The sequence below is a fragment of the Mesoplodon mirus genome (genome assembly GCF_964341445.2).
Source record: "Mesoplodon mirus genome assembly, chromosome: 17".
In the NCBI taxonomy this organism is placed as follows: Eukaryota; Metazoa; Chordata; class Mammalia; order Artiodactyla; family Ziphiidae; genus Mesoplodon; species Mesoplodon mirus.
The window spans coordinates 8,571,645-8,596,553 of record NC_138993.1 but is presented as its reverse complement, the minus strand read 5'-3'; the positions used below and the strand labels follow the sequence as shown (position 1 = coordinate 8,596,553).

At 42.0% G+C, this 24,909-nt stretch overlaps 1 protein-coding gene across 2 annotated transcripts in view; it reads right to left on the bottom strand.

Moving 5' to 3' along the window:
- The window catches only part of FRY (FRY microtubule binding protein), a 324,059-nt gene that overhangs the window by 199,172 nt on the left and 99,978 nt on the right, over positions 1-24,909 (bottom strand). For both annotated transcript variants that reach the window (XM_082602261.1, XM_082602262.1), the window contains exon 2: positions 1,514-1,713. In XM_082602261.1, the coding sequence (XP_082458387.1) occupies positions 1,514-1,713 (200 nt within the window). The remainder of the gene's footprint in view (positions 1-1,513; positions 1,714-24,909) is intronic.

The following is a 24,909-nucleotide window of genomic DNA, read 5'->3' as shown; positions in this document are numbered from 1 at the left end:
GATTAAAGGACATAGTAAGTTAAGCACAGTGTTGGCACATAGTAAGTGCTCCAGAAATATTAGCTATTATTAGTAGCAAGAGTCACAAAAACACAGGTGAATGGGGGAAAGGTACAGTACTAAGGTTTCATTTATTATAAATGATTTAAACTGTAAAACCAAGAAAACATTTTCCTTAATAGGAAGTTAGTATTCACTGATCTAATAAAAACGTTAAAATGCAAAGTTTTTAACTTCCGGGCAACCATACACTTAAATATTCTTGAATTTTGATTCCCAAACCTTAAATTGTGATTCTTATAAAGGTTATTTTTAACAGGTGATGTTGAATATCATCCGTTACGTATTTTTTTGAGACTTGGGCAGTGGGCTCAATATTACATTCAATTATTTTAAGCTATGATGCCTTAAAGCAGCAGTCCCCAACCTTTTTGGCACCAGGGACTGGTTTCTTAGAAGACAGTTTTTCCACAAAAAGCGGGGGGTGGGCAGGGGATGGTTCAGGCGGTAATGCGAGCGATGGGGAGCGGTGGGGAGCGATGAGGAGCGAGCGGCGGATGAAACTTCACTGGCTCACCCGCTGCTCACCCCCTGCTGTTCGGCCTGGTTCCTAACAAGACAGCTCAGCAGCCTGGGAGTTGGGGACCCCTGCCTTAAAGCCAACCCCAGACCTCTTCTCCCGTCCCAGTCTCCTCACAGGAGGTACAAAGCCAAGCTTCATACAAAGAGCTGCGTCACTCTGAATTCCTTTCCTTTCTCTTATTGTGTGTGGCCTACCAAGGTCAGAAAACAAGTAATCTGAATCTTCCATTTGGACTTTCTCCCTTTCTGACTGTCCTTTGGAGATTTAGCACACTGTCCTTAGAGCCCTTGTTGAAGTAATGAACATAAGGCTGAAGCCACAAGCCTTATTTTGTAGCAGAATCGTTTGCAAAGAAAGATACTGACTACTGACGTTGAAGGGCACTATCTATCTAAGAATGGACCTAAAGGTAACTGAGTCAAGAATATCCGGTCATCCAATTTTCGGATAACAGAGTGGTATTTCTGAATGACTCACCAAAAAATTTCCTCAGATAAGATGTCACTGAGACCATATGTTCTCAAACTGGGAGTTCAGGCCAACCCTTGAAGGATGATGATTTTTTTTTCTTTTTCTTTAAAAATAGGACAAAAGATTTTGACTAAAGTATATGACACAGCAGAGGCTATGAACACAATTTTTCTATGATTAATAACGTTAAATTATGCGTAACATTAAATTATGCTTATTTGTCCTAAATGCAGTGGTGAAGCGTGCTGCTGAACTGTATTGGCTAAGGATTGTTTTGAAGTCCTGGATCCATAATTTTTTTCTTAAATCAGCAAACTGAACTATTATCTTTTAAAAATTACCTATGGTATCAAACATTTGGAAACTAGGGGGAAAGCCATCCATCCTTTCTGAGAGCTGTAAAATCTATATTCAGTGTCAAGATGAATTTAAGAAGACGCGTCTCCTGTGCGTACTCACCAGGGGTTCTGCCATGATGATTCGAATCTTGCGCTCAGCCTGAGCGGTGAAGTTGACAAATAAACTCTTGAGGACATATTCTCCAGGTTTGCTGTCTGGGTCCACACTGATGGGTAACATGGTTGGTGGCCCTTTCTCCTTTTGTGTGCCAGATACAGGTGGAACTGGAGGCTTGATATAACCGTTGCCAACTGGAGAAGCTGAAAAAAACAGAATGGATATTCTTACTGGCTGAAAATAACATCATCAATATTCAGATTGGCTATGTTAAACCATAAATATAAGAATATGAATCACATGAAGAATGCTGTACTCAATGTCATAACCTGGCCTTATGGTGTTAGGATTTAACTATTTTGATTATATAAGTGTGTGTTATGCCATATTTATCTTGAAATACTTCTGGTTACCACATTGCTTTAGGTAAATCGTGTTGCAAAGACATAATACAGCTGATAAATCCTAAAACATTTAGGATGTTTTTAGCTTCTTGTTTATGTTCCAGGGAAATGGACTAAGAACATGCATAGGGGAAAACAAGTGATTCCTTGTCCTTTTCCTGATAACCAGGAGCATTCTGTCTTCTGTGATTCATTCTAATAACGGAAAAGACTCTGGGATCATCCCTTCCAGAAGTTTCCAAGAACCAATTTTCAGAAACCCAGCTGGCTCTTGCTCCTGAAAGGGATGCCCCTCTTGAAAGATAAAAGGCTCAAGCAGTGCCAGCTATGCCATCCAAGGTGTGGGTTCTTTTCCCTCTCACCATCCTTTGGTTCAAGTTGGGATGCCCCCCCCCATCCTTTATAAAATGTGCAGATTCCCTACTTGGATTAGATCTTAAACAGAGGCCATTATCAGAATCTCCAGTCAGTGGCTTCCTTTCAGGATGCAACAGACGGACCACTGCTTTAATTTGACAGTTACAGAAAAAAAAATTTTTTTTCATAAATGAAAATTTCATGTCTCTCTACTTTTGACTATCCTTTGACATGTTGAATTCTAACAAGGACTAGACCCTTCCACCTAAGTACCTGTAAGATGGTCAGTTAACAATATTCAGTGAAAGAAATACGAGAGGAGGTAAACTTAGGTGACAGGCATTAGGTATGCTGAGAACGATGATAAAGTAGGCTTTTAGAAGGAAAACTAGATAGTTTGGGTGACTGGATACAGAGATTAAGGAGAGGAGTGAAGAAAAACAAAAGCAGATGTCCAGTTTGGACGTTGGTTTGGCTGTCAAGAGAATGGGGGTATGTCATCGATAATAAAGGAGGGAAAAGCTCTCCATGAAAGCTGAACACTCTTCTCTCAAAACTACAAATGAACTAACTCAAGGCTTCTCTTAAACTTCTTTCTATCTCAAGCTAAATTCTGAGGAAGCCAGGCAAAAATTTTATGAATTTTATGAATTTTATGGAATTACCAGCATGTCCTCACATCATGTAGATTCTCTGTCATCTTTCTTACGCTTTCCTAACGTCCCCTCCTCTCTACTTCATTTAACCTGCCCTACAGTTGGGGACTCCCTTACATCTGGAGGGTCTTCCCATGTCTCAACTACCACTAAACTTTAAGAATATGGCCTCTAGGGCTTCCCTGGTGGCGCAGTGGTTGAGAGTCTGCCTGCCAATGCAGGGGACACAGGTTCGTGCCCCGGTCCGGGAAGATCCCACATGCTGCGGAGTGGCTGGGCCCATGAGCCATGGCCGCTGGGCCTGCGCGTCCAGAGCCTGTGCTCCGCAACGGGAGAGGCCACAGCGGTGAGAGGCCCATGTACCGCAAAAAAACAAACAAAAAAAAACACACAAAAAAAGGCCTCTCAAGTTATAAAGATAAAATAAAATCGGTTGTATATGATTCCCTTTTCTCATTTCTCCATTCTCACTAGCTCCATCCTGGTCTAGGCCTTTGGAAACCTACGGCTAGATTATTACGGCAGCCCCCCTGCTGGCTTAATTTCACTCGTTTCACATAGCAAACGAACCTTCCTTCAGCTTAATTCTAACACATTTCTGCTCCAAATGTTCAACGGCTCTCAATTCTCCTCATCCTGCTTCAAACACATGGCCTGGTTCTGAATGCACCCAAGTCGCGCTGATGGCCCCGGCTGGCCCAGGAGTACCCCATCCTCACCTGCGCCTTCCTGCTGTCCCTCAGCTGCTGCTTTCCGCTCTTCTCGGCTCATCTAATCCTCCTGGCCTTTCAGAACCACTCTGACTCTCATCTCCATGAAACCTACTCAGGCCCATCCTCACTGCTCAGTTTGTTTGACAAGGTTTAAACGTTTAACTCTCGCGCTTTGGCCTTGTACATCCTGCATGACCTAAGGAAGGCTCCAGAGATAGCTGACTAGTGAAATCATTGTCAATTAGTCACGCAGTTCTGCTGAGGGTCGGCTCTGTAACTGAACCATGTACTTTTCTGTGTCCCCGCACAAGACTGTAGCCTCCCAGATCTAACAGAGTTCTTCGTACAGGTAATATTTAATAAATCTCTTTAAATAAATAAATGACATCTAACTTTATTTCTGTATGTCTTGAAGTGATTCATAAGGAGGGAACGCTATGAGAAGAATCAGTGGTCACAGTTTTAAAGGAACAGGGTGAAACATTTGCAGTGAAGAGTCATTAGTAAATGGCACACTCCTTGCAGCTTACTGAAAGGTACTATTAATTCTAAAGGGCATATTCAAAATCAGGTGATGCAGATGAAGTCCATTCCTCTGCCTTATCTCCCACCCTAAGTGCAAGAACCTGGTGGAAGTAAGAAGCCTCCCAGGTCCAACCTACAGAAGGACGTGGGATCTCCACGAGATACCATTCTAATGTATCAAGGGCACTGTGCCATAGGGCTGAGACTGAAACAGAAACCGAAGAAGTCTAAGTGGAGGACTATTTATTCCCTTTAGTTTTCCACAGGACTTGATCCATTTCTAGAAGACAGCAATAATCAGGTTGATGGGATACAACTGCAAGACCAGATCCATAATCATAAGGCTCTGGGGCTTAAAAGTCCTAACTATAGTGAGAGAATTTTCCTAACAGTGACCTGTAGCAGTCCTCCTGCAAAGCTGCATTTTCAACCAGAAGAGCTGAAATGCAGATATCAGAATGTCTCCCAGACAACTCTTCCATTTAAAAGGCCAAAGTACCAATTCACTGCTATCATAAAAAACGGTATCTGCCAATACTTCAAAGCCCAGACATCCTTGTGAGTACAAAAGTCTGTGTGCACAGCCTTAGCGAGCTGGAACTATCCAAGCCCAGCGGAGCCCTGTGTCAGGGCTGAAAGCGACTCAAGGAGAGGGTGCCCATCATTCTGGCTGCAAACAGACCAGCCGGGCAGTGGAGATGCCGTGAGAGTTAATGGGTAAGTGTCCTTTAACCGGATCCACTCCCAAGTTTTAGAAACCCCTCTTCATCCCACCAAAATTCATAACAAATTCTAGCTTTTTGTTAGGATAATTTTCATGGTACCTTTCAGTGACTCAAATTATATATTGTTACCAAATATAGTTGAGAAGCAGAAAATACATGTTCCTGGTCCTGGAAATTTAGTCACATAGTTCACACTAAACGTTAGACCACTACCATTGGAAAAAAATCGTTATATCCCCCCTCAGCACTTGCTTGCCCTTAATCTACACATAATTAAGATCAATTGTCTAGTTTCTAAGTTCATAATAGTCTGGAAACAGAAAATTATAAGGGAAAGGTACAACATCTAGGGGTAGATGCACTAACAGCAAAAGAAGAAAAAAAAGGCACAACTCTGAAAAGCCACCAGAACTTAAAAATGCAGTTGCCTGAAGCCATTTAGTACAGGGCCACAGAATATGACACTGGGGGCAAGGATATCTCCATTCTGCAGGTTGTCATGATTACCATTCATGATGATAACCCTGAGTCCCGTGGAAAGGTTAGAATAAGTTCAACATCTAGTCTCGTATTTGAGAAGGTGAGGAAAAAGAAGAATATAAATTTGCAAAAGGTTTCCATTTCAAAAGGAAAACACTAAAAAAGTTTTGGTATATTAAGGGGTAAACTTTGCTCTCAAAAATTAAATCTAGGGCCTCCCTGGTGGCGCAGTGGTTGAGAGTCCGCCTGCTGATGCAGGGGACACGGGTTTGTGCCCCGGTCCGGGAAGATCCCACGTGCTGCGGAGCGGCTGGGCCCGTGAGCCATGGCCGCTGAGCCTGCGCGTCTGGAGCCTGTGCTCCGCAATGGGAGAGGTTACAACAGTGAGAGGCCCGCGTATTGCAAAAAATAAATAAATAAATAAATCTATTTCTTCATAGGTCTGATTTTTAACTAAAACTTCTTTTTCATTGAAACATATAAACCAACCATGAATTCAGTAATTGCCACACAAAGGCCCCATTTTCCAGCTCTGCAAATGCAGGTGGTTACAGTATGACCTCTCTCTCCTCTGCTTCCGCATTTGTGGATTCAACCAACCCTGGATAGAAAATATTAAAAAAAAAAAAAAAATTCAAGAAAGTTCCAAAAAGCAAGACTTGAATTTGCCACGGGCTGGTGACTATTTACATAGTATTTACATTGATTGTCCTTACAACTACTTACATCGCATTTACATTGTATTAGGTATTATAAGTAATCTAGAGATGAACTAAAATATACGGGAGGATGTGCATGGGTTATATGTAAATACTACACCATTTTATATAAGGGACTTGAGCATCCCTGGATTTTGGAATCTGCAGGGCTCCTGGAAGCAATCCCCTGTGGACACTGAGGGACGACCCTGCAGTTTGAGTCTATTCCTCTCCACTGCTTTCCCTGCTTTCTATCCAGCCGGGCAAGCAAGCCCGTCTACACTTTAGGGTCTGGTCACTACCCTCTCCTCCACTGGCTGGGTCTAGGCCCTGCCCTCCACTGGGCTCTGCCACAGTCCACCCAGCTGCTCTGGATGGTCAGCATCCTCTTAACATGGGACCTCTGGAAATATGGATCCCTGAGGATAAAAGGGTCTTGACAGGTCATTATCTCCTCTTCCCCACCTAAATACAAGTCCAAGGAACAATTTAACTTGGAGTAAACACTTTTCTCATTTAAATTTCTTGTATGTGATGGATTTTTAAGCTTCAACTCCATCTGCCTTTATCCTCTCTCCTTTTCTTCTTCATCTCATCTTATTTTCACACAACAGCTCAATGTCCCTAGAAAGTCACTGAAACCAGTGTTCCTAGGGGCGGGTGGGGAGCTGAGGCGGGGCTGAAAAGAAGAGCATCACTTTCAGATATTAATCCGGCCTCTAACTATTGAATCTTTGGAAATTTGCTTTGTTTATATTTTCCCATTTACATTTTAATCTCGGATGAAACATGTTCTAATTCTTCTTTTGCCTTAAATGGGTTTTGTTGATGCTATTTTATTACTTTCATTCTAAATTCTGTTTCAGTTGGTTCTGCTGGATGGTTTCAGCAGGTGTTTTCCCCCTTTTACTGGGTGTCTACTTCTTCTATCCAGCAGGCTCCATTCCTTAATCTGTTAGAAGTCTGTTTCAGGCTTTTGCGGCCCATTCGTTACCTCTTTATTAGATCTATTTCTGACCGCAAGTGATGATCTTTTGAAGGTGACTATTTTTTCTGCTAATTCCATCAACTAATACCTTAATGTTTAGCCTGACTGCTCTTAGCTGGCTATGGTCTTCAGTACAATTTCCCTGAGTTACCCACATTTCCACGAATTCCTAACCTCCTAACTGCAGCGCCAACACAAAGAGCCCCAAAATGCAGGGTGCAGCGACATTTTTATTGTGACACTAAGGAAAGGAAAGGCTGTAACGAGTTTCCTTGTGTAAGCGCCCTGGAGGCTAGAAGTGGCGATCTATGTTACAGGACAGCAACTGGTTTTCTCAGTTAGGTGTTCAGACACGTTAATACCATTGCTCATTATAGCCTACCATCCATTCACTTCGACCAATATTTAATGAATGAGCGCTGAGGCTTCAGGTTCTGTTCTAGGCACTGGGAAGACAGCAGTGAACAGATGGGTCCTGCCCTCATGGAGTTTACAGTTTACTGAGGCAGGGTCACATAATCAGCAATTTCATGTGTGTGTGTACACACACACACACAAAATGTGTTAGATTGCAATACGTTCTAAAAGACGAAGGGAAAATCAAATTGAGTGAGCAAATAGAGGAACCTGCTCTTGTCTATCTGCCCAAAGGTGCTTAGATGTTACAGTCTACAACTGTTGTGGAGAGGGGTGAAAGACACGTGCATTCTTGGTGTCCAGAACACCCAGAGCACTTGGCCCAGGCAGGGTCTGCTTTTCTTTTTTTTTTTTTTTTTTTTTGTGGTATGCGGGCCTCTCACTGTTGTGGCCTCTCCCGTTGCGGAGCACAGGCTCCGGATGCGCAGGCCCAGCGGCCATGGCTCACGGGCCCAGCCGCTCCGCGGCATATGGGATCCTCCCAGACCGGGGCACGAACCCGTATCCCCTGCATCGGCAGGCGGACTCTCAACCACTGCGCCACCAGGGAGGCCCCAGGGTCTGCTTTTCTGATCCAGCCCTATGGCCTGCCTGTATCTGTGTCAGTTGGATTGGAAATGAGAATTTTAACCAGACTGTGAAGGGCGTGAATCAAAATGCTGACCAGACACACGGCTTCTTCACCTCCTCCACAAAGTACAGGACTCAGAAAAGGGGACACCTCTGCCAGCTCTTCAGCAGCTTACAAAGACAGACAAGCAAAGAGCCAGCTTTTCAAAACACTCAATGCTTTTTCTGATGTTTCCATTACTGGAGCCACACCCTGAGCATTTGAAAAAGAAAATGGTTTACTTTTTTTTTTTTTTTTTTTTTTAAGTATCCTGAGATAGTATGTAGTTAACTGTTCAAAGTAGGTACTCCTCCTAGAAATGAAGGTCTATTTAAACAACTTTACTTTCTAGAGATCTAAGTAACCTTATCTTTCAAAATAGGAGTAAACTGATGAGATTTCTTTGTTCACAGTTGGATATACAGTATTCTTTCTGCCAGTTCTCGGTGCCCCATTCATTTTGGAGGTTTGGAGAGCAAACCCCTTTTGTAACCAAGAACTGGGTCCTTTTTAGGGCCATACGTCTCCCCCTCAATCCCTCCTTTCCTGTAAGACTTATTTTGTTTACTGGGATTACAGGAACATTTCCTAAAACATAAACCAAGGATGACGCAGTTACTGTGAGAACATGTCATACTGTGTATAGACCAATAATAAACTGTCCACTAATGCATTTATGAGTGTGCTTAAGAAATGGCATTTTAAAGGGACTGCAAGTACTCAAAATGACCAGAAACCCTGAAGGTCATGGAAAGTAAATTAGGACGAAAAGAAAAAACCCTCCAACTATGATCACATGAATTATTTTCCTCTGAAGAGCACTGTTAAGAAGCACAGGGCTTCACTGGTGGCACAGTGGTTAAGAATCCACTTGCCAATGCAGGGAACATGGGTTCGAGCCCTGGGCTGGGAAGATCCCACATGCCGCGGAGCAACTAAGCCCGTGCGCCACAACTACTGAGCCTGCACTCTAGAGCCTGCGAGCCACAACTGCTGAGCCCGTGTGCCACAACTACTGAAGCCCGTGTGCCTAGACCCTGTGCTCTGCAACAAGAGAAGCCACTGCAATGAGAAGCCCACGCACCACAACGAAGAGTAGCCCCCGACTTGCCGCAACTAGAGAAAGCCCGCATGCAGCAACGAAGACCCATTGCAGTCAAAAATAAATAAATTTAAAAAAGGAGAAGTGAAAGATATTGGGATAAGAAGAAACAATTAGCTTGAGCAACATAAAAATATTTCTTAAGGGATAGAAGATTCCTAAATAATAGTATATATTTCAAACTAGGTCAAGAAAAGACTACTAGGCAAAAATACTCAGAAATAATTTTTGCCTTGGAAGAGAAATATATTCAATGACATGCTAAGTTCTGCTTAATTAATTTCCATAAAGTTCTAATAATGTGAAGTGTTCCTCCCATTTTTGTTGATTAAATACATTCTTGCTTTCTCTTACACTATTTAGCTCTCAATTCTATAGTTCTCAAATTGTGTTCCTTCAAGTTTCAGGGTTCACAAGATATCTCTAGGACAATTAATATCTTTAATCCTCAAAAATAATCCTAGAAGGTCAAACGATCTCCCTTTTACAAATAAGACCATGTAGGTTCAAAGAGGTTACATGATTTGCCCAAGGTCACAGAGTGGTTGACTCCGGATCTGAACACATTTACCTGACAGCATATCTTGTGAGCTCCCCGTATCACCCTGTATTAAAACATGGCAGCTGCTTGCAATGAAAACTAAATAATATAAGTCCCTTTACCCACCCACAAGGTTTTTTCCCCTGGTATAAACTAGTTTGGGGACTTCAAGGGATGACAAGATAAAATATAAATGTTGTAATTTGGAGAATGAGGCTTCCTATGGATTAGTATAGATGGTTATTTTCTAGAAGGACTCATACAACCTCCAGACATGGGTCCCATGCCAAGCTGTATGTCTTCTTCACCTTGAATGCATCTTTTAGGCATTAGAGGAGGCTGAGAAAGGATAGGAGTACAAAAAAGAATCAAGAATTGAAGACCCGGGGCTTCTCTGGCAGTCCAGTGGTTAAGACTTCGCCTTCTAACGCAGGGGGTGCGGGTTTGATCCCTGGTCAGGAAGCTAAGATCTCACGTGCCTCACGGCCAAAAAACCGAAACATAAAACAGAAGCAATATTGTAACAAATCCAATAAAGACCTTAAAAAATGGTCCACATCAAAAAAAAAATCTTAAAAAAAAAGAATTGAGGACCCATATAAATATATGAAACCTGATTAATGACACACCTTAGAAAGGTCTAGAGACTATTCTTTCCTGATGATACAACCTTTAACTGGCTGCTATCCTAAGAAGAAGCAAGTGAACTTGAAGGCACAGTTCTCTGGGTTCACTTCAATCTGCTGCCCCTCAAAACCGTTTTTGTCTTTCGTCTCCCAAAGACTGAATACCTTGGAGAGAGTGAAAAAGTTCAGTAAAGAGAGAGTAAGCACCAAGTCACTGCCCTGTTTTCCTTCTCTCTTCCTTTACCTTCCAGTATTTTATCTTAGAGAAATGACAGTAACACTTCAGTGATTTCCTTTATAAATGTCTGTCATCTGCTAAGATGCAATTACATGGACTTTCCCCGATCTTCAAAGTAAGTACTGTCATCAGAGCCTGAAAGAATGTTTACCAAGATCTGTGAGCAAAAGAAGATGAGGCTACATTGACATTTCAAGGTCCTTTCTCACCAAAAGGAGATAGAATAACCTGCTAGAGGTGGGATAATCCTCAAGTTCAACTTCCGTCTTCTCCCGAACAGAACTGACAAGCGGCTCTCATTCATGTGGCCCTCGCTGGCCATCCTCTCCTCCTCTTTCTTGTATTTTCTCCTTTCTACTGTCTTCCTCTTATGGCTCATTTTATGCAGTAAAGTCTCATTAATTTGAAATTCCTTAATTTAAAATTGATGATACATTGGACAAGGCCTTGCATTCTTTTATGTTAGCTTTGAAAAAGATTTGCTGCCTTTTGATGTGAATCAGGGGTGCTCAGAAACTCTGCACATCAGATTCTCCTGGAAGGCTGGGCCCTACCTGATTCAGGGGCTCTGGGGTGGGGCTCAATAATTTGCATTTCTAACCAGTTCCCAGGTTATGCCAATGCTGCTGGCCTGGGGACCATATTCTGAGATCTCTGAGGAAAGAAAAGGGGACCAATTAATCCAATTGATAGAAGTGGGTTTCTTTTTGAAAATGCAAGTTTTTATTATCATTACTATTTTTTTTCACTTTGTTTCTACATTGTGTTTTTTAGAAGTGTTTTTCATTCCTTTTGCCTATAGCAAAACTGATATGCTTCATGAACTCCCACTAAGTTAATGCTTTGTAGGCAAAACAGAGGAAAAGCACTGAATGGAGAGTGCAAGGTCTGAGTCCCAGCACAGCTGTGTGTGTCCCTGGGAGAGGAACCTGCAGCAACTGGTCTTTGCTCTCCTTACCTGTCCTTTTTTTTTTTTTGGCTGTACGCGGGCCTCTCACTGTTGTGGCCTCTCCCGTTGCGGAGCACAGGCTCCGGACGCGCAGGCTCAGCGGCCATGGCTCACGGGCCCAGCCGCTCCGCGGCATGTGGGATCTTCCCGGACCGGGGCACGAATCCGTGTCCCCTGCATCGGCAGGCGGACTCTCAACCACTGTGCCACCAGGGAAGCCCCTTACCTGTCCTTCTTAAAGAGGCCAGGCCTCGTTGTCCTTTCTAGCTCCAGTATTCTGTGACTGTATAAAAATATGCACTGACGGGCTTCCCTGGTGGCGCAGAGGTTGAGAGTCCGCCTGCCGATGCAGGGGACACGGGTTCGTGCCCGGGTCTGGGAAGATCCCACATGCCGCGGAGCGGCTGGGCCCGTGAGCCATGGCCGCTGAGCCTGCGCGTCCGGAGCCTGTGCTCCGCAACGGGAGAGGCCACAACAGTGAGAGGCCCGCGTACCGCAAAAAAAACCAAACCAAACAAAACAAAACAAAAAAATGCACTGACGCCGCATAAAACGTCACTTATTCAAACACTTAGTAATCAACACTTGCCTTCCCTGGAATTAATATAAATCAGTGAGATTCCATTGTCTGTCTTCTCTCTAGAGGAAACCCTGACAAATACTCCTGACCCTTCCAGTTCTACCTCCATTTCTGCTCTGGTTCCCACCCACCTTCCTGAGGCTGGCAACTCCCTACACTCCAGGTAGACACAAGAGGAAACCTGGCTTCATGCCTAGCTGTAAATTCAGGACTCGTGTCAACATTTTTTCAAAAACATTAGGTGCTGAGTCTTCCTTTCACAAAACCCTGCAGTAGACCTAGAAGGACAGAGGCATCAACTCTGTTCCGGGCCACCGATTCGCCAGACTTTGTGGAATAGACGGCATCTGACCCAAGGCTTAAAGGACAGGTAGGACTCGGACAGGTAGAGATGAGAAAGGCGCCACCCAGGCGAGGGCTCAGCATGGCAGGTGCCTGGAGGCATCTGCTGGGGGTCTGTCCTTGTCCTCTCCTCCCTCACCCTCCCACCACGCATCCCCACCACAGCACACATGCACAGACTCTGTCTTCACCAAGGAACTGAGAAATTCTCAAGAACAGGACCACATCTTGTCTTTATCTCAAGCACTGAGCACAATGCCTAGCATAATTATACAATTGTGCTTACTTAATGGAACTAACCCATCTGATTCCACAGTACACAGTCTTTGTGTGAATGAAATCACTGAACAAGTATATATATGAAAAACTTAGGGCTTCCCTGGTGGTGCAGTGGTTGAGGGTCCGCCTGCCGATGCAGGGGACATGGGTTCATGCCCTGGTCCAGGAAGATCCCACATGCCATGGAGCGGCTGGGCCTGTGAGCCATGGCTGCTGAGCCTGTGCGTCCGGAGCCTGTGCTCCGCGACGGGAGAGGCCACAACAGTGAGAGGCCCGCGTACCGCAAAAAAAAAAACAAAAACAAAAAACCTTAAACTCCTAAGTCCTGTAAAAATGTAGGTTTTGGGCTTCCCTGGTGGCGCAGTGGTTGAGTCTGCCTGCCGATGCAGGGGACACGGGTTTGTGCCCCGGTCCGGGAAGATCCCACATGCCGCGGAGCGGCTGGGCCCGTGGGCCATGACCGCTGAGCCTGCGCGTCCGGAGCCTGTGCTCCACAACGGGAGAGGCCACAACAGTGAGAGTCCCGCGTACCGCAAAAAAAAAAAAAAAAAAAAAAAAAAAAGTAGGTTTTTGTCTTTCTCCAAGTCTCCAGTTGGTTTGCAGTGGGAGCTGTTCCACATGTACATGTATTGTTGATGAGATCACTGAGGGAGGTGAGTTCCTCGACCTCCTACTCCACCATCTTGACCTCCTCCTGTGCAAATTTTTTTAAAATTTATTTTATTTATTTATTTTTGGCTGCATTGGGTCTTCGTTGCTCTGTGCGGGCTTTCTCTAGTTGTGGCGAGCGGGGGCTACTCTTCCTTGGGGTGCACGGGCTTCTCATTGCGGTGGCTTCTCTTGTTGCAGGGAACGGGCACCAGGGACACAGGCTTCAGTAGTTATGGCTCGCGGGCTCTAGAGCGCAGGCTCAGTAGCTGTGGTGCACGGGCTTATTTGCTCCGTGGCATGTGGGATCTTCCCGGACCAGGGCTCGAACCCGTGTCCCCTGCATTGGCAGGCAGATTCTTAACCACTGTGCCACCAGGGAAGCCCCTGTGCATAATTTTTTAATGAGGAGGCAATAAGGGGAATTTTCTATCCAAATGACGACTTCCTCTTCCCTAGTCTTTCTCCTTTGCCATTATATCATGTCAATAATAAATATTCAGTGCCTTACCCACCTTTTATATCATTTAAAAGTATTCAGTACTTTACAGTTTTTTCATCATCCTAATAAAAAACTTTGACTCTTGAAAAAAATGTAGGTTTTTAATTATTATTATTAGAATTAAGGTCTTGGATGACAAGTCAACGAGTTTGGATTCTGTTTGGAGCTAGCAGGTTTCTGGGAGGAATGTTGATCGATATTGTTGTGTAGGATGGGCTAAAAAAGGGCTGTTTGAGGGACAACACAAATTAAAGACCACTGTACCAACTCTGAGAAAAACAATGAAGGTGGGAACCTGTATGGGGCCCATCAGAGCAGAAAGGAAGGTCCTACATCTTACAGAGATGATCTGGAATCCTGTCACATCACGATTTTCCAATAAGAAAATCGTGCAAGATATGTTTCCCTAGTGAGGTGTTATAATGATTAAGGCGTTGGAGAAACTTTTTTAGAATACTGACTCTAGAAGCTTTCTCAAAATTCCTCCCCTGTGGCAGGATACTGGTCAGAGTTCTTGTCCCCCCAAGCACTGAAAACTGTTGGCTAGGTATTCCTGGGAATAGCAGAGGGGTTCCCAGTCTCCTAACACTAGAACAGAGCAGCAGGGCAGAGGGGGAATTGTATCTTGCCCTACGTCCATGCTCATCAAGTTTTCAAAACAGCAGAGCTAATATCCATTTACAAGAAACAATGGGGTTGTAGGAACAAGTTAAATGTCACCCTAAGGAAGCAAAAGAAATAATCCAGAATTGGGTCCATTTTATAAGAAAAGTGCACTAATGCCTACCAATCAATGGAAGAGATAAAAATAGTATGATTAAAGAACAACCAAATATAATGTGCAGACCTTCTCTGAATCGTGACTTGAGCAAACCAACTGTTAGGAGACATTTAAAAAAATGACAATCAAAGCAATTTGAATATGAACTGGATATTAGGTAATATCAAAGAATCATGGCTAACTTTGTTAGGAATGATAACAGCATTGTGGGTAGGTTAGAAAATACCTATATCTTCTAGACTGTATACTGATTACTTGGAGTTCAATGAAATGATGCCTATATTTGATTCAAAATATTTAAGAGAAAAAAGGTGTACATGAAGTAAACATGATTAAATCTTGATAACTGTTAAATCTGAGTGATGGAGACGTGTTGTATAGTGTACTATTCTTTCTCCTTTTGTGTTTGCTTGAAAAGTTTTCATAATAAAACATTTGTAAAAGATAAAATCATTTGTAAAAAGTTTCCATTATTGTCTTAGAGCGGGCAATAATGAAGGAATGCTATCTTAGAACCTCAATTCAAAAAATAAATTATTATATGAGAAAATTGAACACCATCCAGAATCTAGGTTTGATCACATACGTTAGAATGTTCACTAAGATTTCAAGTCCAGCTACATCCTTTCACATGAACTGTGTTGGACCGAATGGTGTGTATCTTGGAGCATTTACACTTACAACACACAGCAAGGGTGAATACAGGTGGGATGTCATTTCCCCGGGTGTCCTTTTTCATACTTATGTTATGATATTTCAGAAATATTTTTGTCTGAAAATACTATGAATGTGATCAGTTAATCAATTTGCTACAAATGAGTCCTTTATATGGATAAGGCGCTCTGCAGAGTTCAGTGGAGAATACAAAGATAAATTTAAAGTGACAATTTGAAAGATTTTTAAAATTTAGTACATTCAATCACAAGGTGCCACAAGGCAGTGTCAGGTTGATGAGCCAATGGACGAGCACATGAATTTAGGAGAACGTTCATTAATTTGTTCATTGATTCGGTCATCAACTATTTACTAAAAGCCCACTCTGCTCTCAGCAGTGTGCCAGCTGCAGGGGGGGAAGGCAGGTACGACTCCTGTCCTCATACAGCTGATGGTACGTGGGGTATGTGGGGGAGATAGGCATTACATAATAAACATACCCAGAAAGAGAATCACAAATTGAAGTGCTATGAGGGCTGCTGAAGAGAGAAATGGGGGAAAAGACTCAGAGACATAGAAAACAAACTTATGGTTACCAAAGGAGAAAGTGGGGCAGGGGAGGGATAAATTACAAACTTGGGATTAACAGATACATACTACTTACATAAAATAGATAAACAACAAGGACCTACTGTATAGCAAAGGGAACTATATTCAATATCTTGTAATAACCTATAATGGAAAAGACTCTGAAAAAGAACATACATATATATAACGGAACCATTTTGCTGTATACCTGAAACACTGTAAATCAACTATACTCCAATGGAAAAAAAAAATGCTACGAGAGAGACAGACAGGGCGGACATATCTGTGACTATGGGGTCAGGGCAGGACCATCTGGGGTGGTGACATTGACACCGAGACCTAGAAATTACTGATGATAGATACAGTCAGAGAAGCCTTCAAGGCAGAAGAGAATGAGGGCAAAGTGGGGGAAAAGGATGCCTCATGGTGGCTCACTTCCTTCTGGTTTTATTAGAGGCTCTTCTGGCCAGCCACTCCTTGGCACTTCCTTTTACTGACAGCCTCCATCCCCTTTACCCAGCTTTGCCCTCCTGCAGAGTGCCGGCCACCTCTTGATATTTAGTGATATATTCTGCATTTGTTTTCTATCTGTCTCCTCTACTACACTTAAGTACAACAAGGGCAAAGAATTTGTGTAATTCCTCTCGTATCCTCACTTTCCAGCTTAATAGCCAGTACTCAGTAAATATTTTTTGTATTAAGGAGGAAGGAAGCATTAAGGTATATATGGTCATGAACTGTCTCCAGCCTAGCCCCTCTATATTCAACCCAAGACTCACATCAAGTCTACTGGGAGAGCTCTTTCTGCCACCTAACAGGACGCTGACAAATAAAGCACCAAGATGCCCAGGAGCAGAATATTATATCAAGGACGACAGCACGTCATTTCAGTAGAGAAGTTGACTAATGGTGTGTTGAGGATGCCTGGCTTATGAAATCTTTACAGCAGAGTTTGTCAAGTGCAGGTTGTGACCCATTACTCAATCATGAAACCAACCGAGTGGGTGCTGACCAGCATGACTGCAATGAAATAGAATAGAAAACTGTAGAAGAAAAAACAGCAGAGCGATGACACCCCACATAGTGAGGCAAAGCACTGTTTCATGATACTTTTGTTTCCAGTCTCTGTCTGTGCCCACAGATATGTATGTGTGTGCGTGCTCTGGGCCATAATGCAAAATGTGTTTCTCACGGTGGGTCATGGCCAAGAAGGATCTAGAGGCTGCAGGAGCAGCGGTCATTTGTAGGCTGCTGTCTAGGCATTAGACTCAGGTCCACCCAAAAGGACAGACCCAGCTTCTTGAACTATTTTATTAGAACCATATTTAAGCCAGAACCAAGGGTAAGAGAACAGAAGTTTCTGCAGCTGCATTAGTGGGCGCGTGACACAGGGACCCAACCTGAAGGGACAATGAAGACAGGGCAGGCTGGATGTGCGGGGACGGCCACCAGAAAGCAGGGCCAGGCACTGCCCTTTTTTGACACTAAAGGTCACGAACCAAAGTTTTAGCTTTTCCCTTCAGGATACCCTTGGAGACTACATGATGCAGGGTGGGAGGTGAGGGGACTTGAAAAGGAGTCCGATCCTACATATGTCTTTGTTAATATAATATATATCACAAAACAATATACATACAGGGGGTGGGATGAATTGGGAGATTGGGATTGACATACATACACTAATATGTATAAAATAGATAACTAATGAGAACCTGCTATGTAGCACAGGGAACTCTATATCACTTTGCTGTACAGTAGGAACTAACACAGCATTGTAAAACAACTATACCCCAATTAAATACATAAATAAATAAAGCATGTTACTGTGCAAAAAAAATACATACACATCAGTATAATACACATTACAATATGCATTCTACTATAAAATATATACACATATATATGTATGCAATAATCTACATATACATATGTATAATATAGATGTTATGCATATACATTATTAATACATATGATAACACAAGATATGCTTGCAACATCTGGAGTGAGAGAAGGACTTCCAGTGCAGGGTATACAGTAGAAACTCTATAATTTGTCCATGAACTAACTGAAATCCTTTATAGTCTGGTTAGTTTTTGATTTTGTCAAGATCAAAATATTTATTAAATTCCTGGTTCATATGTGCTTATTTAGATGTCAACTCATTTAATAAAAAATATTTTAGGTTTTCTTAAATTTGTAAGTAGTTATGGAACTGTACAATGACTGTAAAATTCACTTGATACATGCCTACCACAAGTTTATCATCTAAGGCAATGATAAATCTACCAATTCACAGAAAACATATTAGTTATTACTGATCTCTTAGCAGTTAAGTTTATATATTGTGAGCAAGAAAGACAATGAGTTAAAGAGAAGTTGAGATGGCTAGCAGAGCATGGGAGTGGTCTGGCCAGTGGTAACACAGCAAGGGTCGGTAACATTTCCAAGAGACACCAAACAACAAAAGTATTAAGCATTTCACATAAGTCCTATTACAATGCAGCATTTTTTCCAAATGCATCCATATGTTTTGTCTATTAACTTGTATGCTTGTTATACATGAAAAAAAAATCTCTTGAGAGAAAAAAAGTTTCCTAACATACACTCCACTTTTTTTTTTTTTTTTTTTTTTTTTTTTTGCTGTACGCGGGCCTCTCACTGCTGTGGCCTCTCCCGTTGCGGAGCACAGGCTCCGGACACACAGGCTCCGCGGCCACGGCTCGCGGGCCCAGCCGCTCCGCGGCATGCGGGATCCTCCGGGATCGGGGCACGAACCCGTGTCCCCTGCACCGGCAGGCGGACTCTCAACCACTGCGCCACCAGGGAAGCCCCATACACTCCACTTTTATAAACCATAAGGGGTAAATTAATGACTAATAGAGATTTTATTCCTAGAAACAGAATGGTATTATATGTAAATATCTAATAGTCTCATTAGAGGTACTGCAGAATAATTAACAAGTAATTAAATCTCCCAAATCATTAATAAACAAAATGTTTCTCCTCTATTAGAGCAGTATGTTGCACCTTTACCATTTACAAATTAACTTTTCCTCCACCTTCATTAAATAGAAAGTTAAATGGTGGATATCCAAGATGCATGTAATTAACTCTGTGTCATGGAAGTTTCCTCTCATTAAATTTTTGGAACTCCTGTACAATATTGCTTACAAGGTTATGCTAGAGCTAATGTAACCAGGCTATTACTTGGATAAAGAAAAAGCAGCGGCACGTAATTTGGACCCAGTTAATGTTGGTTAACGTATGGTATCCTGTTTTTTAGTTCATAAAAAACATTTTTTAAATGTTGGAGAAGGCTAGGCCAAAAGCAAAGGAAAAACTGCTTTAGGCCCATTTCAATGTTTGAAAGAAAACAAATAAGGATATTTACAACAGTATTTAGAAGAAATCAAGCATAAACGCTACCTCTGCTGTCATATTAAATGTATTGACTATTTTCCAAATACATGTTAGCAATCGTTACAGATTAGCAATTTTATAGAACAGATAGTCATATCGAATCTTTTAGTGAAACTTCAGTGCACAGAAAAATTCCATGACATCATGGCTTTGTTTTTCCACAGACTCATGTATAAAACTGACCAAATCTTACCTCAGAAACACTGCAATCCCAAACAGAAACCCTAAAGGGTATTATTCTTGTCTCTGAACAGTGACATTATAAGTAATTCCCTGCATGGAGATGCAGGTGCCCCTCCCACCCCCATCCATGGTAACCTGTAGGAAAATCCTCCCTACACCCGGCGCTTAATAACCAGTTACCCACTCTGCACAATTAACAGCCTTTCATACCTACCAAGCCCTTTTATGAAGCTGATCACACAGGATCGTCTCCAACAAGCTGTCGTAATCTCCATGAGCCTGAAAAGGAACCCGAACTCACAGTCTGGAACCGTTACACAGACTATGTTCCAAAGCAGAAAAACAGAATGACCAAGTCCATGACCCTGCTGCTCTCTGCCACCATAAGTGTCTCGGCCACAAGGTAGGGCTCTTTTATTTCTGGCCCAAGGTGTATTTTTAGTCAGGTACTAAGGACCTACAGTAGAAGACAAACTAAAACAGGCCTTCCGTCCAGGGCACACTGTTCATACCAATGGGACAATTTTTAGCTGCACAGTAAGACAGTGACCCACAACTAGCAAAGTGCCTGTATGTCTATATTTAACTGCAAGAACATACTATGCTGCCAGATCAGTCAAGCTGCTTAGAGCACTCCAGGAACATGAGCCTGACCTCCACAGCTCACCACAAACAGTTCATGCATTCCGATTCCACGCACGACCCATGGAGCCGACCCACCGGGCCGCAAGAGCGTTCCTGTGACCAAAGAAATACAAGAGCAAAGATAACACAGGGTGGGTGATAAACTGTTGCTTTGGGAACCAGGATCTCTTGGCCACAAGTGTGAACAGCTTTAAACAGCTTAAGTTCTTACAGACAAAACCAACAGCAGAGAATCCCTGTTTGAAGCCAAGAGTCAGTGAGAAACTATACGCCCTTAAGGAAAACGAAACACTGAACATCTGTTAACATAACGAGTAAAGGAAAGTGATTGGGTTTCAATCTATAGTTATATTATTTTAAAAGGCACAGCCGAAATCGACTTGTTAAAAACTTAATTTGTAACACCAAGAAGGAGCCAACATTGGTGAGCCGTTGAGGGTTCTATCTTCAAAAGAAAACAGGTTTAGGCCAATGAGGAGATGGAGAAGGAAAATGCAAAGTCACTTAAAAACGAAATAGAAGTGTAACTAACTGATCTTTCAATGGGCATTATTTCCAACAGGAAAAATTTATGAGGGTCAGTGAAAATCTATTTCTTCACTAACACAGTTGTGAGGAGCACAAAACCCAAGTCATTTTCTATTTTTGATTTGCTCAGGTAACTGAAGGTTTGCTCTAGCAATATAGGTTGGAATTACAAAACAGCATGGTATGGGGAATTGACTGATGAACGGAAACATTTCACAGGAAAGAGAAAAATGTCCACATTACCAAAATGAACACTCCAAGTGTCTTCAGGCAAGCTAAACGCCAGCAAAGATGCCCCCATGGTACCACTGTGTACCACACATCCAGGGTTTGTAACGCCTTTTTTTAAGAGTTGACTGAGGTGCCTATATGTGGCATTTGGTTTAGGTTTTACTAAAAGGGGCCAAAACAATTACAAGTGTGCCCAGGGAGGTATCTGAGTTTTGAGTAATAAGAATTTTTCTTCAATTTTCCTCTTTCTGGATCTAAATTGGAATCAAGACTCAACTGAAAATTTGCACTTTGTCAGCTTCAAGTCTCTAGTGCTATTATTAGATCAACCTTTCAAACGATGTGACTGTCATTCAATTAAAAAAAGGTACTTAAAAGAGCCTCATACAAATAAGAAAAAAAGTATCTATCATTTTATTTTTTCACTCTTTTTACAGATACCAATTACCAAACAGCATTTAAGGGAAGTGCAAGAGAGAAAGAGGTAGAAAAAAGAACTAACATTAGTGAGACATGGAACTGGATTCAGGTACTCTGCCAGGCACTTTTCATGTATTACTTCATTCAGTCCTCACAGCAACCTTATAAGGTAGGCATTACCAACTCCATTTTACAGTTGATGAAAAGGATTAAAAATAAGATTGCTCAAGGTCATTCAAATACAGGGTTGTCAGACTCCAGAGTCACTACACTTATTTTTATTCTAGGACCTTCCTTACTATGAATTGGAACTTCTAAACAATGGTAACCTTAGAGTATTTGTTTTTGTATACATTTAGGAGGAGCCCCCAAGTAATCGACTTTTTAATCCAGAAATCTCACATATCCCAAACCCAGCTGAATGCCAGAGAGTCTAGTCTCCTCTGATGCCCTCCACGGTTTGTTCGTGCTTCTGTGGTACCCTGGCCCTTAACCAGTTTGGGGAACGTCCTTAGGGCATAAACCACATTGTTCTCATCTTTGGATGCCTAGTCGACTTGAATTAATGAATAACAGAAGGTGTCTTTTAGAGTCAAAACAGATGACACAAAGTCCATCCATTAAAGCTCAGCGTCTTTGTTACTAAGAATTCCCACCTCACCTCACCCATCTCCACTCAGAGCTTATTTGTCCTAGGGTACACATCATTTTAACCATCTTGACCTTGCCTCAATTTATGTTAGACTGAAAACATCAGATCACGGATGGGTGAAGGCTTCTACGGCACACTAACAGTTGAGTAAGTGACAGCTGTCAGCTCATGGCTGATATTGAAAGAAAAATCAGAAAACAACGACAAAAAGCAGACATAAAACTCTGGAAGGATAGCAGCCTTAGGATATTTTAGTATAACAAGAGAGAGCCCTTAACATTTCAAGAGCCCTAAAGGTAGTCATATATGATGAATCTTTAATAATTAATACATGTGCTGATGATCTGAATTCATTTAGACATGGTTAAATGATGACAACATACAATAGCACAGATACAATACAGAGAATAATAAAGTACGCTTTAGAAAGAATTCTATTCAAAATTATTAAATTGAAATGTTTTGATACTTCAAGGGTTAAGCTTCATGACCTGGAGAAATTTACTCAGAGATCATTTGTTCCCCGATGATGTTACATAAATGTCATGCATTTTAAACGATATTAATGTAATCTAACTTTAATCAGTAACATACACTGGACTGCTGGCAGGCTTGATAGTACCATAATAATCCTCAAATATTAATTGAATGATGACTTTAAAAGTTGATGCTTTTTATTACTTTAAAAGTTAATCTAATCATCTCACAACCAGTCAGAATGGCCATCATCAAAAAATCTACAAACAATAAATGCTGGAGAGGGTGTGGAGAAAAGGGAACCCTCTTGCACTGTTGGTGGGAATGTAAATTGATGCAGCCACTATGGAGAACAGTATGGAGGTTCCTTTAAAAACTAAAAATAGAACTACCATATGACCCAGCAATCCCACTACTGGGCGTATACCCTGAGAAAACCGTAATTCAAAAAGAGTCATGTACCAAAATGTTCATTGCAGCTCTATTTACAATAGCCAGGACATGGAAGCAACCTCAGTGTCCATCAACAGATGAATGGATACAGAAGATGTGGCACATATATACAAAGCAATATTACTCAGCCATGAAAAGAAACAAAATTGAGTTATTTGTAGTGAGATGGATGGACCTAGAGTCTGTCATACAGAGTGAAGTAAGTCAGAAAGAGAAAAACAAATACCGTATGCTAACACATATACATGGAATCTAAAAAAAAAAAAAGGTCACGAAGAACCTAGGGGCAATATGGGAATAAAGACACAGATGTAGAGAATGGACTTGAGGACACAGGGAGGGGGAAGGGTAAGCTGGGACAAAGTCAGAGAGTGGTATGGACATATATACACTATCAAACGTAAAATAGCTAGTGGGAAGCAGCCGCATAGCACAGGGAGATCAGCTCAGTGCTTTGTGACCACCTAGAGGGGTGGGATAGGGAATGTAGGAGGGAGATGCAAGAGGGAAGAGATATGGGGACATATGTATATGTGTAACTGATTCACTTCGTTATAAAGAAGAAACTAACACACCATTGTAAAGCAATTATACTCCAATAAAGATGTTTAAAAAAAGTTAATCTAATAGTCATTAAAATTTCCTTTCTGTTTCTGTGTGGCATGGTGGCTTGACTGCAAATATTTTTAAGGGCAAGTGAAAGTCCAAACTGGTTGCTTCTATCTTCACAAGCTTACAAGTTGCGAGGACGTTCCTCAGTGTGTCTAGTTAACCTTATTGTTTTGGCAAAGACTGTTTCTAGGCTACTGACCGACTGATACTACTTCATGCTACTTTACTGGCATGAAGGTTAGGTTATATAACCAGTCTCATCAAATGTAGCCTATTAGACTGTATTCACCTTCCTTACTGTACAGTCAATCTACTCTATTATATTATGAGAAGCAAAAAATATCCTTTAGACACCAACTCAAGAAAATTTTTCCAGCTTGAAGAAAAAGTCAGCATTTAAAGTGGTGACACTGAACACAACCTATATCAATCAAAACCCTAAAGCCATAAGAAACTCAAGCTGATAATTCTTCCTTTTTTTTTTTTTTTTTTTTGCGGTATGTGGGCCTCTCACTGTTGCGGCCTCTCCTGTTGCGGAGCACAGGCTCTGGACGCGCAGGCCCAGCAGCCACGGCTCACGGGCCCAGCTGCTCTGCGGCATGTGGGATCTTCCCGGACCAGGGCACGAACCCGTGTCCCCTGCATCAGCAGGCAGACTCTCAACCACTGCGCCACCAGGGAAGCTCTAAGCTGATAATTCTTTTTTTTCCCCATCATTGGCCTTAAACACTCCGCATTTCTCACTGAGGCTTTAGAACCAATTTGGGATATATTTAATGAAATATTTCAGTAATAAGACGTTACATTTTATTTGCATAATCACATGCACACTAGTCTTTCTAGAAATTTAGTAAATATAAGTGTTAAAATATTACCACAGAAATGTGGCAGTTAATGATAGATGCCAGTGTCAAAAGGATTATCTCTTTTCACTAGTTTTCCATGAGATAACATAGTACAGAATATATTCATTCACTTGGATTAACAAATCTTTCAGAGACAAAGAACCTCTGAGGCTGCCTTAGGGTAGGAACCAAATTAAGTACAACATAAGCAAACATCACGTGCAGCCTTGCCCCTTCCCTGTGGAAACCATAAGGGCAGAGAACCTTTAAAAGACAATGTGTCATTATGCTTGGAGGTAATGGCTATCAAACAGGCTTCTAGTTGTAGGTAGCCACTGTCAAGCACGTCATTACCTGAAGACATATGCAACAAACAAATGCAATCCCAAAATGTTTGCCAGGAAGGCCTCTAGGAAAATACTGGTTTGTTTTGGTACAGGGAGTCTCTGGAACCCAGCCACTGTTAAAGCAGTATTCTACCAACAGGTGTGCAATACTTATTATATACAGATTGTCTGAACCTATACAGG